General features: G+C 38.0%; 1 protein-coding gene across 1 annotated transcript in view; it reads left to right on the forward strand.

Moving 5' to 3' along the window:
* Positions 1-16879, forward strand: part of LOC113225271 (myosin-15-like) — a 142999-nt gene that overhangs the window by 52422 nt on the left and 73698 nt on the right. The window contains 8 exon segments of the mRNA XM_026456880.2: positions 7-156; positions 684-854; positions 6483-6659; positions 8124-8256; positions 10843-10910; positions 11758-11845; positions 14323-14440; positions 15345-15468. Of these exon segments, the coding sequence (XP_026312665.1) occupies positions 7-156; positions 684-854; positions 6483-6659; positions 8124-8256; positions 10843-10910; positions 11758-11845; positions 14323-14440; positions 15345-15468 (1029 nt within the window).

The following is a 16879-nucleotide window of genomic DNA, read 5'->3' on the forward strand; positions in this document are numbered from 1 at the left end:
CTCTAGGTAACCTGTGCTGTTGGTGCCCTGTCCAAGTCAATGTATGAAAGGATGTTTAAGTGGCTGGTGGCACGGATCAACAGGGCCCTGGATGCCAAGCTGTCAAGGCAGTTCTTCACTGGCATTCTTGACATCACTGGTTTTGAAATCCTTGAGGTAAGTGTATCTGGTAAGAAGGAAGTCAATGCATATTTATAAGAAGATTAGAAAATGTTACCTGGGAAAATGTACTTGGGAAGGTGGGAAAATATGGTCAAAGCATGAGGATCATTCTGTGCAAACCTTAAGGGCTACCTTGATTGGAGAAGAGCTATAATTAATAGTAATTATTGTACTTAATGGTATTAAGTATTTGTTGATTTCTTAATTCTGTCTTACATAAAGGTAAATAGAGGTAAAGGAATTATGATTTTAAATTTTAATACCATTAAGTGCTATGTTATTGCACTTAATGATATTACAATTCAAAATTACAATTAATTGAGTTAATTGAGCATTTGTGTCTTGTTGGGTCTATTTCCGATCATATAATAATGGTTAACATAATTAAATGAAAATTCTTCAGAAAAAGTTTGATTAAAAAAAAATAATAATGGTTATGGTTTTTTCTTTACCGGACATTCTTGAAAGTGGACCACAATTTTGTTTTTATCTCTTCTTCTTACCTATTCATATCCTTGAAGTATAATAGCCTTGAGCAACTTTGCATTAATTTTACCAATGAAAAATTACAACAGTTCTTCAATCGGCACATGTTTGTTCTGGAGCAAGAGGAATATAAGAAAGAAAGCATTGAATGGGTGTCTATTGGCTTTGGTCTGGATTTGCAAGCTTGCATAGATCTCATTGAGAAGGTAATATATGTTTTTCTCCTTGTCCATTTTCATTTCGGGAGAATTGTCCCTGCCTGCTACGTTGATCCATGTCAGGACTTAGGCTGTATCAGAGGATGGGAAATGGGGGCGGAAAGTCCTGCACATTTTGTCTTAATGGTGTTTGTGTGCATCACCCGTGGCATCCGAACGAAACTCTCTTGTCAGTTGCCCCCTCCATCATCTCTAACGCAGGCTTTCACTGCACATTTGCTGCTAATGCATGGCCTCCACTGTTAATGTGAGAGGAAACTTGTCGAGATTAAAAATTGTCATGCTCTTGACTGGAAAAACACAGAGCTGAAAATATGAGCACTGTAGGGCCTGACTGATTAACATAAGGTGAATGAGTAGATCCAGAGCAACTTAACGAAATTTGGCAAATTAGCATGCAAACAAACAACTGCCATCAATCCTCAAGGCCACTACCTTGCAGGATATAGTTTGTTCATTTAATTGGACAAGTACCAGTTAAAGTAATTTATGACAGTACGTCATGGTTTATTAGTAAATTAGCTGCAGTGTACGGTTTCTGAATTTGGTGATGTCCCAATACTCTGAAATCTTTCTGCATGTTCTGGGAAAGATGAGCGGGGTTTGCTGGGGAATTATGTATGTCCTTTCTGTGGCTTTCTCCAAGGGAGCAAGCATGGCGGCATGTTAGCAGTTACATGCCTCTTGGGCTTTGCCATAATCGTGGATTGCGGTGAATCTTGAAGATGGATCTGGGCAGTCTGAAGCCTTTAATTTCCTGAAAACTCTAGCTATGCTGTCACAGTTGATTCTCAACAATCCTTCTAGGAAGGAGCTAGGGCAACTGACCTTTCCCTGTCCTTTGCAAGCCTCAGGTTTTATCAATCTGTGTCCTATCAATTTCATTTATTAGGGTTTAGATCTTTTTGAAAATAACTATTATTTCCAACAGGAGTAGATATCCTATTGATTTTATTTATTTTATAACAAGTTAACTTCCTGGGGGAAAGACAAGCTGATTAAAAAATAGTAATAATGAATCAACCATGAGCTGATTAAAAATAGTAATAAGGATGAACCAACTATGATCTGGTAAATGTATTCTGGCCTTATAAAAGCTGTAGTTGCCTGATTAGAAATGAAACAAAAGAACTGGAGGTCCTCAGAGGGACAGATTTAGCTCCTGGCAATTGTCACCTATAATATATACTCACTTTGATTATCACAAGATACTGTTTTCAGGCAGGAACGTGGACATAGACGTTCAGATCCTGACAAGTTCTGTGAATGTTACTGATTTTTAGTTGATCTGAAGTCTGTTGCCTCATTTGTGCCAGTCTTGGTTATTCCAAATAACACACGAGCATCACGGATGTAATTTCCTGTTGTATTTTCTACTGATATAATAAAATGAGAAAAAATTACTGACCAGATGATAAAAGGAAAAGATAAGTCTTTGGTTTTCTACCAACAATTTTAACAGGATCCAGGTCAGGCAAATGAAAATACCAAAGACTTCCTTGAAAAGATTCTAATTTTGAAAAGACCCATTATGTTGGTTGGGGCTATCTGAAGAAGATTTGTAGCAGATATTAATGATCAAACTCAGTCCTTGAAATAAAATGCATTATGGGATGTTTTTAAAATTCGAAAGAACTAAAACACATCAATGTGTATAAAATGTCGTATAGCATGCATCTCTGTATACGTATAAGAAAAAAGGATATTCATTACATGAAAGTTTCATATTTGCAAGTTTACAAAAAAGTGCCTGTAGTCCCAGCTACTAGGGAGGCTAAGGCAGGAGAATAGCTAGAACCTGGGAGATGGAGGTTGTAGTGAACCGAGATCACACCGCTGCACTCCAGACTGGACAACAGAGTGAGATTCTGTCTCAAAAAAAAAAAAAAAAAAAGTTTATATCAAACTAAAATAAAAAATGTATTTTAACACAAACTTTAATTGTTAATTTGGTCTTCAAGTTTATAGTGACCTCCTTTCACATTTATGCTGTGAACAAATCTATTATAGGATTTGCTCATATTTTGTTACTTGAAATATTCTAGTTTGTTTAGAACTTGTGCATCAATAATTTACATACTAAAGTATTAATATATGATGACATATTTATGGTTATACATAAAGCATTGGTAAAGAGATTTTCCCTATTATTTCTTAATAAATACTCTCCAAATTATACATTTAAAAACTTGCTATTTGTTTGGTGTAAACACCCTAGAAGGCAACATACTTCTTCCAATAATTTAGCTCTTTGGAAAATTTCTCACCGTATTGGGATTAAGATAGATTTTAGAATTTTACCAGCCTCAAGAGAAAATATGCTTCAATACTTCTCATTCACTGGTTTTTGAGTCCAAACTACACTGCCTAGTTTGATCACATTATTTACTTTATTGGCCTGACTTGACCTGAATAATATATAATGATATACCATCAGACAACAGGAATTTTTGATGTCAGTAGTTAATAGTGTCAGGTATCCCAAAGAAAGTTCTAAAATATTTTAAATACTGGTAGCATCTTGGCATTATGTGTTATCACCTCCCAAGGGAAACTTTTCAGATGTGTTCATTCTTGGTGTTTTTAATATAAAATGAATCATATTAATATCTAGTTGTTTCTTGTATGCACATGAGTATTTTCTTTAAACATATACCTCCATGCTTTTTTTGATCGGCAACTCTTACATTTTGTTTGATAATTGATCACAGCAAAGCAGTCAAGTTCCCAGAACTCAGACCTGTATGTCTCAGGGTTCACCTGTCAATTAATTACTTAGCAGAAATGTGCTGAGGGCCTATACTTTAGTTACCTCGGAACCTATTATGATAAGGGTTATGATGTGCAAACCCCAGAAGGCATCATCCTGGCACTCCAGGAACTTCTGGTATTATTGGAAATAAGCCTTAAAACAAAGGCTTTTACTTTTTTTTTAAACCAACAAGTAAGTCTACTTTGCAACTATTTGTTTTGGTTGCTTCCTCTTCACCCCTTTGCTGAAGGAGGGAATCCTGCCCTAGGTTGATGGGAAAGGCTGAACATGTGACATCCAACACTAGACAGATGAGACCAGCATTTTAGTAGCCACATATGCTCACAGCCTGCAGGGGGTACACCTTGAACCATGCAGGGCCACAGGAGGGTTGTGCTGAGAAAAGAGTGAAAAAGCAGGGGCTGTGGGAGGCAGGCTTTGTAGTAATTATAGGTGACGTGACAATAGAATCCTACAGGAGGGTGCGATAGGCTTGTTTGAATAATTTCATGGGCTGATAGAGAAATGAAACCCATTACTCAGGGATGAGCAGGCACTATGTATGGTCCCTGCCATAAGGAGAGTGTTTGGCTAAGGGACATAACACATGGGAGCACAACAGAAAGGGAACTTTTGAGCCCCTCCTGGTTTTTCCCAGATGTCAAGGCACACATAATGTTGGGCCTTAATTTTAGGCCTTTTACCACACTACTGTATAGAAGACTCTGTGTAAAATGCTGTAGAAAAATGTAAGCATTTTTTATAAATAGCTTTTGCCTTCAGGAAATTTGCAGTCAAGTAAAGGATTTGTAAGTCTAATAAATGTAAAAAATGCATTTAAAAAATTATGTGCTATATGATGCAATAAAATTTTCCTACACACCACATTTTCTCCATCAGCAAGTTGGCACTCAGCTCTAAATTCAATGCATATCTTATTTTTAATGACTTCTCATAAGCTCCAAAACTACTGCTACTCTAGATCAGGGATCAGTAAACTGACTTTGTGGGCCCAGTCTAGCCTGCAGCCTGTTTAGGTAAATCAAGTTTGATGGGAGCATGGCCACACTGATTTTGTTTACGCGTTGTTGCATGCTGCTTTCAGTGCTTCAATGACTAAGTGCATAGCAAAGGTCTGAGAGAGACTTTATGGTCCTTTAGAGAAAAAGTGTGCTAATGGAGTTCATGAGATTTGCGGTAACATTTTTGTTTGTTTGTTTGGTTGGTTTTTTGAGACACAGTCTTTCTCTGTTGCCCAGGCTGGAGTGCAGTGGCCCAATCTGGCTCTGCAACCTCTGCCTCCCAGGTTCAAGTGATTTTCCTGTCTCAGCCTCCCGGGTAGCTGGGATTATAGGCACACACCACCATTCCGGGCTAATTTTTGTATTTTTAGTAGAAACACGATTTTACCATATTGGCCAGGCTGGTCTCGAACTCCTGACCTCAGGTGATCTGCCCGCCTCAGCCTCCCAAAGTGCTGGGATTACAGGTGTGAGCCACCTCACCCAACCTGTTTGTTTTTTTAAAACGCTTTAAAAATGTAAAAGCCATTCTTAGCTCACCGGCTTTCCAGTACAGAGTGCAGGCAGGACTGAGCCCACGAGCCCTACTTTCTAAATCAATGATCCTCTTTAAGCATAAATCAAATCACAGCACTTCATTTAAAAAGTCTCCAAAGGCTTCCTATTACATTTAAAATGAAAGCCACATGTCTTACTACAGCCTATAAGGCCTTTGAGATCCAGCTATTACTTACCTCTTTGACTTTCTCTCTTAACATGTACTCTGTCAAGCTAGCTTTTCTCTGCCCACACTGGCCTCTGGCAGGACCTCAGACTTGCCAAGTGGGCTCTGGCCTTGGGGCCTTTGCATTCTTCATTTTTCTGCCTGGAATACTTGTGCACAGATCTTCTCAGCTTGTTGTTTTCATCCAGGAGAAGTGTCTTACCCAATGACTCTATCTGAAACCTCCTTACCCCCTGCTATTTCTTTACTTTGAATGTTTTCTTCAGAGCATTTATATGAAACTAAGTCATTTGTTGTTTGGAGTTATTTCTTTGTTTACTTGCATATTGTCTGCCACTCCACTAGGACATATGCACCCTGAGGACAGGCACTTTGTGTATGTGGCTCACAGCTGCATCAGTCACCAGCAGTTACTGGTAAGGGTATTAAGTAGCAGATATTTAATTAATATTTGTTGAATGGATGATTGCTGAGACCAGCTTGGTCAGGGAGACCCTAACCCAGCGGCGCTAGAGGAATTAAAGACACACATACAGAAATATAGAGGTTTGAAGTAGGAAATCAGGGGTCTCACAACCTTCAGAGCTGAGAGCCCCAAACAGAGATTTACCCACATATTTGTTAACAGCAAGCCAGTCATTAGCATTGTTTTTGTAGATATTAGATTATCTAAAAGTATCCTTTATGGGAAACGAAGGTATGGGCCAAAACAAAGGGGTGGGTCTAGCTAGTTATCTGCAGTAGGAGCACATCCTTAAGGCACAGATTGCTGTGCTATTGTTTGTGGTTTAAGAACGCCTTTAAGCGATTTTCCACCCTGGGTGGGCCAGGTGTTCCTTGCCCTCATTCTTGTAAACCCACAACCTCCCAGCATGGATGTTATGGCCATCGTGAACACGTCACAATGCTGCAGAGATTTTGTTTATGGCCAGTTTTGGGGCCAGTTTATGGCCAGATTTTGGAGGACCTGTTCCCAACAGATGATTGCTAGTTTTATGCAGTGAATATTCTTCCCTTTGTCAATTGATTAGGTTCCTGGGAAATAATTTATACTGACCCCCTACTGAAAGTGCAGGTGTTTTTAAAAAAAATCTGCTGCTCTTATGTCTCTTCAACAGCCAATGGGCATCTTTTCCATCCTTGAAGAAGAGTGTATGTTTCCTAAGGCTACAGACCTGACTTTCAAGACCAAACTATTTGACAACCATTTTGGAAAGTCAGTTCATCTCCAGAAGCCCAAGCCTGATAAGAAGAAATTTGAAGCTCATTTCGAACTTGTCCATTATGCAGGAGTGGTGAGTTACCTCTGGACCCCCGGTCTTGAATTTTCCTGACTTTGCTTCAAATATGCTCAGCCAAAGTCCTTAGATGATATTTAAGTAATGTTTAGATTAAATAAAGAGAAGAACAAAATACATCTCAGTTCCATAAAAAAGGTAGTGTAGCCATTTAGCCCTCAGGAAATGAAATGGCCATACAACAATAGCATTCCATGTGCACAGAGGTCAAAAATCTCCAAATGGACTCTGTCAACCTTAACTCAAAGCAAGTCAGCTTTAGAAAGGCATGGAGACCATCAAAGTCATGGTTTCTCCCCATTTGTCCTTCCTTTTAACTTAACGTTGTGTGAATGAGTGATTTCAATTGATCTTTTTATTGAAGCTTTTTTTATTCTCCCATAAAGAAATAGTCAATGTGAAGTAATGGTCTCCAAACTATGGCCAAAAAAGGTTTCTAATGACTCTTGCTGCCTCTCCTCATTTCCTCACCGGTATATATGCTCCTTTTTCTGCATTTCTACTTCTGGATGGTAATTCTGGGTGGAACAAAAAGAGAACTGATAAAGGATAAAATCATGCTTCGACCTGAAAATGGCCTGCCAGCTATACACAGATATGTTTATAGTTCTCTTCTTTGATATCCTGGCATATTAATTATAATGATATATACAGTAAAATACCATTGCAATTGCTAGGGTTTTTTTGAGTGTTCACTGTGTGTCAGAGACAGTTGGATTATTTTATCATTCTTGCCTTTAAAGGACTGATGGTGTGAAATACCATTGAATCCTTCCTTCCTCTTTGTTGTTCTCTCTCCCGGTTCTTTTCTCTCCTCTCTTCTACTTCTTTCCCTATCTCTCTCCCTTCTTCCCATCCTGTCTGTTCCTTTCTTTTGACAATGTTAATGATAAGAATCTTGAGAATCTTTTTGGGATGCCCAATGGACTTTTGGAGTGTTACTCAGTACTATTACCTTAAACTGATTTAAAGGTAAAGGACCCACATAATTTGTGATTTATTAAAAGTAATGCACAGGCTGGGCATGGTGGCTCCCTGTAATCCCAGCACTTTGGGAAGCTGAGATGGGTGGATTGCTTGAGCCGTAGGAGTCTGAGACCAAACTGAGTAACATGTGGAAACTCTATCTCCACACACGCACAATTAAATAAATAAATAAATAAATAAATAAATAAATAAATAAAAATAAAAAAATAGCCAAGCATGGCAGCATGTGCCTATAGTCCCAGTTACTCTGGAGGCTGAGGGGAAGGATTGATTAAGACCAGGAGATCGAGGCTACAGCAAACTGTGACTATGTCACTGCATTCCAGCCTGGATAACAGAATGAGACCCTATCTCAAAAAAAAAAAAAAAAAGAAAAAAAGAAAAAAGAAAAAAAAAAAGGTCATGCACAGCCTTCTATGTTAACTTATGCAATCTTTTTTCTTTCTGTTACCTGAAATGCATGCCTTTCCAAAGGTACCTTATAATATCAGTGGTTGGCTGGAAAAGAACAAAGACCTCCTTAATGAAACAGTGGTAGCTGTATTTCAGAAGTCTTCCAACAGACTCCTGGCGAGCCTTTTTGAAAATTACATGAGTACTGACAGTGGTGAGTCATACAATCTTCCTTGATTTTTCAGCCTCAGAATGGAACCCATGGCTGCCTCAGCTTTTACAAAAATTCTTGCTTCTTTCCTGTGACATGTTTCTGCTCCCTGTGGTCTGAGTCGTCCTCTCTTATTAGTCTTTCTGTCTTCAGGCTGGGGATTCTTCAGGGAGGTGTTACTTGTGCTCTAAGATAGATTCAAGAAGTCTGTTCCTGGCCTGCTTTTGTCTTCTACTTCACCTAGCTACAAAGGGAAAACAAAACCAATAACTTATTGCCCCAAATATCTAAATAACTATATATATACATATATATAACTATATCTATAATGTATAGATATAGTTATATAGTTATTGCCGCAAATATCTTGAAATATTCTCTTTCACAGCACTCTGTGCACTTAGGGTTATTATAAGCTTTGTGAAGGCAGGTATTATGTCTGATTTGCTCAACTGTAGCCTCTAGCATGCAGCAAATACCTGTTAGCAGGCATTCTATTCTGACAACTAATCTTGTTTAGTAGTTTGTAATTTACAAAGTACTGTTAGATACATTATCTTACTCATTTCTTACCATGACACTTTAAGATATGTACAGTGTTCCTATCTTTCTACCTAGGCTTTGCCATATAGTAGATTTGTAAAATCAGGGATGCTACTTAAGAGAAATTAATGCATATCACTGCATTTAGGATGCAGTGAAAACTTCTGCACCATCATATGATGGATTTGAAGATACTGAGCCAAAGTTGCTAACACCAGCCTCACTGAAGTAAATGCTAACTACACACAGAGGGAAGCTCTCCACGATTTACAGCAAAAGTCACAGATCAACAGCCTCTGAGCAGAAACTGGCCTTCAAACATGTTTTGTTTGGTCCACACAAATTTTAAAAATCAGATTTCACATACACATTTGAGTTTCCATTTTCTTTTGAAAAATGGAAATTCTGGGGAAATAGATAATCTAGCCAGCCTGGGTTCTGATTTCCCCATGGCAACAGTACACCAACTGGGGGGTGCGTACTCTCACTTTCAAACATACCCTGCTGTTATCTTACACCCAGCTGCATGTTAACTCCCAGCCCCTATCAGGCTGATCGGTTCTCCCGACTGACATAGGGAATGGAGAGAAAATTTAGCACTTTCTGGCTTCATCAGCATGTGATGACATAATTCCGGAACATGCCTGAAATCCTCTGGGCCTGCCTCAAGAAGAGATGGAAGCTATTGTGTCCGGACCCAGCTAATGTTCAGGCAGTACATTTGCCTGATTCTAATAACTGCTAAAGTACCTCTGAGAAGTCTGTTTGATAGTAGCCACATAAGCTTGTGACTCCCAGTTGAGTAATTCTCTGATAATAAGAGATCAGAGAATGGTTTGGGCAGAGAATTAGAGGAGAAATCGTCTTCTAACTCTTCAGGGTGTGTACTGTGTTCTTAGGAACTAAAAGACAAGAATTGTTCAGAATGGTCTTTTTTTTTTTTTTTAATTCTAAAACACCCTCTGAAAATACTTGCCTCCAAGTTTCTGATGGATCCAAACTTTAAATTGCTAGTAATAACCATACTTTCTCTCGGGGAATCCAAATAATTTAAACCAGGGTTATAATTCTTTTTTAAAAATTAATGAAATATTCCCTTTTCATGGATGGAAAAACTGAAGTACAAAGAAGTCAAGAGTTTCACTGAGAGACCTGGGGTGTTTCAAAAGAACATTAGTGATTAAGCTTCATGACATCTGCCACCGCACAGTTGCTACTCAGGCACGGAGAATATTTTATTAGTTTTCCATATTGACAGCTACCCTATTCTGTCCAACTTGCCTATGAATTTTGTTGTTGCTGGGTTGCACATCTTAGTGACTTAGCATTATTCAAATGTTTGTAAAGCTGGTTGGCCTAGCACAGGTTCTTTTGCTTCAAGAAAATGGAAATAGACTTATTATTTTTTATAAATCATGAATATAAATACATGAATGTAGCTAAAAACACAGACAATATAGAAAAACTGAAAAAAGAACATAAAAATTACCTGTAACCTCATATAGATTAACAAACTATTTACATTTTGGTATTTACACTTCCCAACATTTTTCATGTTTATAGTCACCCATAACACAGCTGCACTTAAAAACATGTATACATACTCAAGGTCATCATATATAAAATTTAGGCTTTGTAAACTAACTTTTTCTCTAAAAATATCCTAGAAATCTTTCCATATAAGTTATATGGATCCACGTCATCATTTTAAAAGCTTACAGTGTTTCACTGTATGCATATTCGCTCACAAATTAATCTCCTATGGTGTGCATTTGTGGATTAATTTTATTTTTGCTTAATTTTTTTTGCATTGACTAAATAATGCTTCAGTGAGTATTGTTGCACAGTTGCCTGATTATATCCTTAAGGAAAAGCACTAAAAATACACATTTTGTGATAAAAGACATACATATTTTGAAGCTTTTGGTAGATATTGCCATATTGTTCTAGAACTCTGATGAATTTATGCTTCCATCAGTGAGGTAGGGTAATGTGACCGAAATGAGCTTTTTACATGTTTTCATCTTTTTTCTTTTTTTTTGCTAGCTATACCATTTGGGGAGAAGAAACGAAAGAAAGGAACCTCGTTCCAAACAGCTGTGTCTCTGCATAAAGTAATTTTTAATTGTATCTATTCATATATTAATTGCCTCACAATCTGCATGTGTTATTATGTATTTGACATTTCACATCCTCAAATAAGGATAAAGTCTCAGGAATTAGCAAGTTGGAAAAGTTGAAGTTTATGCTATTATAATTAAGGGCTTTATTTTTTTGTTGGTTCCCACCTACAACCCCTTTATCATCCCTGCACCCATCTTCCAGCTGATGTGCTATTGGCTCCTAACAACTCTGAGTTGTCAGAATTGCACTTAGCGAAAGGGGAAGCTAAGCTGCCTCTCTGCCCTCCTCTCCAGACTTTAGCCTCTCCCTTGCCTCAAGGGGGACCACCTATGGTGCAGTTGGTGCATTTGTGTTTACAGCTCTTGCTTGCAAGGATCAGACTAAAGCTGAGTCTGAGTCATTGCTTTTCTCTTCCCCTGCTGTTCCCAGCTTTCTTCACTCCCTAAAAATCTCTCAAACCAGAATTCCCATCTCAGGTTTGGCTTCTAGAGAATCTAACCTAAGATAAAGGTTTTCCACAGAGAGAGAACTGGAGAAACAATTTCTTTTTTCAAGCCATTTTATTGCCCAGCCATAACTTTGATACTGCTATCAAATTCAAAATAGGTAGAGATGATTCACAATTGAACTGTGTCTGTCAAATAAATATTGACTTGCCCTAGGAAAGAAATAACGTGCATTGGGTAAGCAGGAAAGAATGTTGAATTCATTATTTTACTGTTAGAATACATCTTGGCTGTGAGATTAAGTTGATAGATTTGGAGACATTTGTGAGGTGGATTGGTGTTTTTAGTGATTTGTAAAGTGATTTTATGTTTATTATGGTCTCCATTTTAGGAAAACCTGAATAAATTGATGACTAATCTGAAATCAACAGCACCTCATTTTGTGAGATGCATAAATCCCAATGTGAATAAAATGCCAGGTAAGAACTAGATTTCTTTGTAATTCACTCTAGGAAATAGATTTGATATTAGCTATAGTGAATATCTCTTAAAGAAATATTTATTGGTGCCTTTTATATAAGCGTAGAATTTTGTATAGAAAAATGAAAATATGTTAAAAATGAGGTCTTTGGAACCTCCTCAATATTGCCATTGAAATGGACATACAGAAGGATTTCATAGAGCAGACTCAATTGGGCAACATTAGAATGTTTGATATTACTATTTAAATTCCTCCTTGAATTTTATGCTGAACATGGATGAGCTCCCATGCCATTGTCCACAAGGGCAAACTATAGTAAAACGGGAATTGAATAATCAATTAGGGGATTAAGGTAGATATTTCAGCATAAAGGAAGTTATTTGGTCTGAGTTATCTAAATTGACCAGAAAGACAGTTCCTAAATCCATTTCTAATTGTTGAGAACACCCTCTAGTCCTCCTTGCCAATGCCAACAACTTCTTCCCTCTTTCTAACAGCATTCATTTTTTATAGTTATGTAATTCTGGGCAGTGGATATCTTTTGATCAGTGAATAGTTGTAGGGGGATGATGTGATAGGTGGATGTTGGTGGTTTTTTTTTTCTTAATGTTTTCAATTCCCCAAACAAGGGTTTTACCAAAAATAACTACATGGATTGCTTTCCTTACTGCATGAGCTTGAAGATTCCCATCCATCTCTTTGGAGTTACAGGCCCCTCTGGAGCTTGGTTTGGAGGCTGTCGGCCTCCAAGGAGTGTATATGACAAGACCTAAGTCTTTAGAGCACTAACCACCTTTATAATATGTAGCCAGATGTTGCTGGTTCTGATTTCTGAGGTTCCTTAGTATCTTGCATTTTTACTAACCTTCTGTAATTAAGACCCCAATCCTGACACACTATGGCCTATTTTGGGAAAGTGTGATACAAAACAATGATGTTGCTGTTAGAGTTTCTGCGATACAAACACTTTATGTTCATTCACGGCTGTATGTTTTTGCCTCGTTGTTTCCTATCAGCTGGATTTCTGGATGTGTCTGGGGACACTGCTTCCATCTAGCAAGGAATCTAATTAGCTGTATTCTATTTTGGAGCAATTCTGTTACCTATTAGAGTTGCTTCCCATGGAGTCAACTTGGATTTCAGCAGGTTTGGTTTTTTTCTTAAAGTCATGAGACAAAGTTATAAGAAAAGCTTCATGATCTAATCAAAGCAGTTATTCATATGTACTTAAAGAGAATGAGTGAGTCTGATGTTAAGGTGTCATAGGATTCTATTCCCTGTATCCGCCCTTTGTTAAAAAAGTGACAATTTGAGACAGAATCTTGCTCTGTCCCTGAGGCTAGAATGTAGTGACTGGAGTGCAACTGTACGATCTTGGCTCACCACAACCTCTGCCTCCTGGGTTCAAGCAATTCTTGTGCCTCAGCCTCCTGTGTAGCTGGGACTACAGGTGTGTACTACCATGCCTGGCTAATTTTTACATTTTTAGTAGAGACGGGGTTTCGCCAAGTTGGTCAGGCTAGTCTCGAACTCCTGGCCCCAAGTGACCTGCCCGCCTCAGCCTCCGAAAGTGCTGTGATTACACGCATGAGCCGCTGTGCCGGCCTACTTGTGCCTTCTTATAGATTATCTGTTTCTGTCTGTGAAAGGAATTGGAGTATAGAAATATGGGTATATAATTTAAGTTTGTTTCTGTGACCTTGGGCATGGAGTCCTTTTTTGTTTTCATTTTTCATGTAATACCGTAGTAGGAATTTGTGATAGGAGATGTGGTCCTTGGCTTGTTTCAGAAGACTCTCCGAGGGCAAGGACAGTGGCTTCTTGGATGGTTTTTCAGAGGCTTCTATTGGAGATTGCAGCTGACAGCTGCAGTAGAGCTTCTTTTGATGAATGAGAAGGTGACAGAAGGATGCTTATACTACAGAACAGGACTTAGGCACTCTCATGAAAATAAGGGGAGAATGAAGTCTGGCATGTGGACAAGTTCTTCCTAAGCAAAACTGTAAACAGAATGTTGTGCTTGTGTCCGTCTTCCCCTTTCCTTTCATTCTTCCTTCTTCTTATCCCTTCCCCCTGCTGGGCAGAGAAAGCAGTTCTCTTTTGTGTTCTTATCACCCTTTCTGGCTGGTTTTTGGTTGGCAAATGAATGTGAGACCAGCCACTTACATTCTAGCAAAAAATGTAATCTTTTTGCCTTCCAAGAATATTTGCTTATAAACATCTTATCTAACTGTGAATTAAGGGGCTTGTTCCATTTTAAAGGAATTTCAGGGAAATCGTATTTGGAGATGCCTACATAATAGGATGATTACTGTGAGTACTATCACGCCATAAGTGAGTGAACTCCTATGACCTATCATGTGGAAACTATCCAATTCAGACTTTCTTTTAACCCAAGATGCAGCAATTGGTACAAAATCTGGGCCAATAATTTTTTTTCAGGCACAGATCCACCGTGACTCTTTTTTTTTCCAGGTGTACTGGACCCTTACTTGGTTCTACAGCAGTTGCGCTGTAATGGTGTCTTGGAAGGGATTAGGATATGCCGTGAAGGTTTTCCAAACCGACTGCAGTATGCTGATTTTAAACAAAGGTAAACATACATTCCAGGATCCAAGAAACCTGAGGCAGTTCATTCTGTTTTCCTCCCTTTCCGAGTGTTTAGGCATGCATTGTTTGTTTGGTTGATGTCCTCCAGACTACAAATCGATGTGTTTTGGTGGTGGGAAGATATATGATGACAGAGTTCCATTATTATTTCCCCTTAAATCCAACATCCATGTAACTGTAATATCCTTAAATCTCTATTAACAGATAATAGACCCACATATAGAAGAAATAAATACAGAAGAAACATATGGAGGCTGAATTGAGTCTCTGAAATATTGTGTATACTTAATCGTAGCTGCCATCCAAGCACGCTGTGGCTTTACTAGCAAGCCCCTGAAAGGAAGGAAGCCAGCAGGGTATATGGCAGGAGGCAGGAGTGGCATCTTTTCTATTTCCTGGATTCTAGAAGTTTAAATTATAGGTCATCAAGTCAATTTGAGCAAAGTCTGGTAGAGCAGAAAGGGGCGTATTTCTTGCTTTAGAATTAAGAGGCATATTTCTTGTTTTCCACCAACTCACCAACAGAGTGAAGGAATCCTGGAAAAGACATTTCACGTCTCTGCTTTTCAGTTTCCTTATCCATACAGTAGAGATACTTATGCTTTCCTCCCTCCCTCTCTTTCCTCTTCCAATCCCGCCCCTGCCTAATTGAGCAATCAATCAAATGAGGTTGCTTCTAAAGCAATATGAAAAGTACAAACTATTATACCAACGCAAGGGATTATTGCTTGTACCCTCATTATTGTTACTAAGAATTTTGTGAAAATTGAACGTATTAATAACAGAGATAAAAATCTATATCTCCTTTCACCTCATTTGTCTAGATTAGTCTTTATTTGAATAATATGATTTCCCAATCCCAGGATTTTTTCTTTATTTTAAATTAGGTACTGCATTCTGAATCCAAGGACCTTTCCAAAGGGCAAGTTTGTGAGCAGCAGAAAAGCAGCTGAAGAATTACTTGGCTCCTTGGAGATAGACCATACCCAGTACCGATTTGGAATCACTAAGGTGACCAGAAAACTGCAAAGAATGCATTTGGAGACAAATGAGGGGAAGAGTGTGTATCTTAAAGTACCTGTGAATCCTCAATTATAAGGCATTCTTCAGCTGTCATGACCATAAATAACACAAATAGATCTTAGTTGAAGGTGAAAACTTCAGTGCTGTTTGAGGAAAATATTCAATGTTTTTTAAACCTCAGTTTTGACTACATTTACATTTTTATAATTAGTCATCTAAGCAAATTTGTGCCAAGATATAACATACTGAATCAACCTAGTGTTGTGAGAAAATGTGTATATATCAGAGCTAGAAAAAGGTGAATCGACTTGCTGGAGCTAATGGCTTATCTATGTGTGAACTGATTCATCAACAATATTCTTTTAGGGACAGTATTCTTTTAGGGACTAATTTCTCTGAGTAATTTAAAACTTCAAAGTTAACTCACTATTAAAAAAATTAATCCAAAACCAACTTCCTTAAATGTGATTCCCTAAATTCTACTTCATCTTAGATGAGCTTGGGATTCACATATTTTGGGAACTTCTAACTAATCAATAGATTTGGTCTTATCTGGCAGTCAACGTCAGTTTGTTCGTAATGACATCCATATAAGGAACAAATTATTTGAAGGAGAGTTGGAAAATTCAGGGTAAAGACCTCATAGAATTAGAATTCTGTAGGATATGGTTATAAAATGTTGACTCCCACATTTTGAGTACTTGGGAATCTGTTTCTGCTGTTTATTGTTTCTGCTGATTTTCACTGATGATGCCTTCTTTCCTTGTGTGTTTAGTTATTTTTGCTGTATACTACTTCTCTGGGCCAAGACTGACATGAGGCAAGTGAAGCTCCTAAGGCACAAATTTCAAAGAGGCTCTCATTCTCAGGGTTGAGCAAGTGAGGTTGAGAGGCACACACTCTCAGGGCACTCTCACACTTAGTGCCTCCATAAAATGTGTGCCTTAGGCACCTCACTCATTTCACCTTGTTTGTTAGTAATTATTCTTGAAAAAATACTTCTGTGGATTATTTGATGCCTAGACAAAAGTGCCTTACTCTAGAACAGACGTCAGCAAACTACGGCCCAAGAGCCTGGTCCTATTTTTAATATATGGTCCACTAGCTAAAAATGGTTTTAGATGGTTCGTGAATTGTTTAAAAAACAAGAATATCCTAAAGAGATTGTATTTAGCCCATAAAGCCTAAAAATATTTACTATCTGATCCTTTACAGAAAATGTTTGCAGAACGCTACCTGGTACTTTGGAGCACTGCATGTCTCAGCCCATCTTAAAACTTAAACCAGGTTCCCTGAACAATTGAGACATTATTAATAGATAAGGAAGAATAGTTTACGTTCTTAAGCAAACAATAGAACCACATGATTTAATAACATGTTTTTTTTCACATTTTAGATT

This window comes from Piliocolobus tephrosceles, unplaced genomic scaffold (genome assembly GCF_002776525.5).
Source record: "Piliocolobus tephrosceles isolate RC106 unplaced genomic scaffold, ASM277652v3 unscaffolded_20, whole genome shotgun sequence".
Lineage (NCBI taxonomy): Eukaryota > Metazoa > Chordata > Mammalia > Primates > Cercopithecidae > Piliocolobus > Piliocolobus tephrosceles.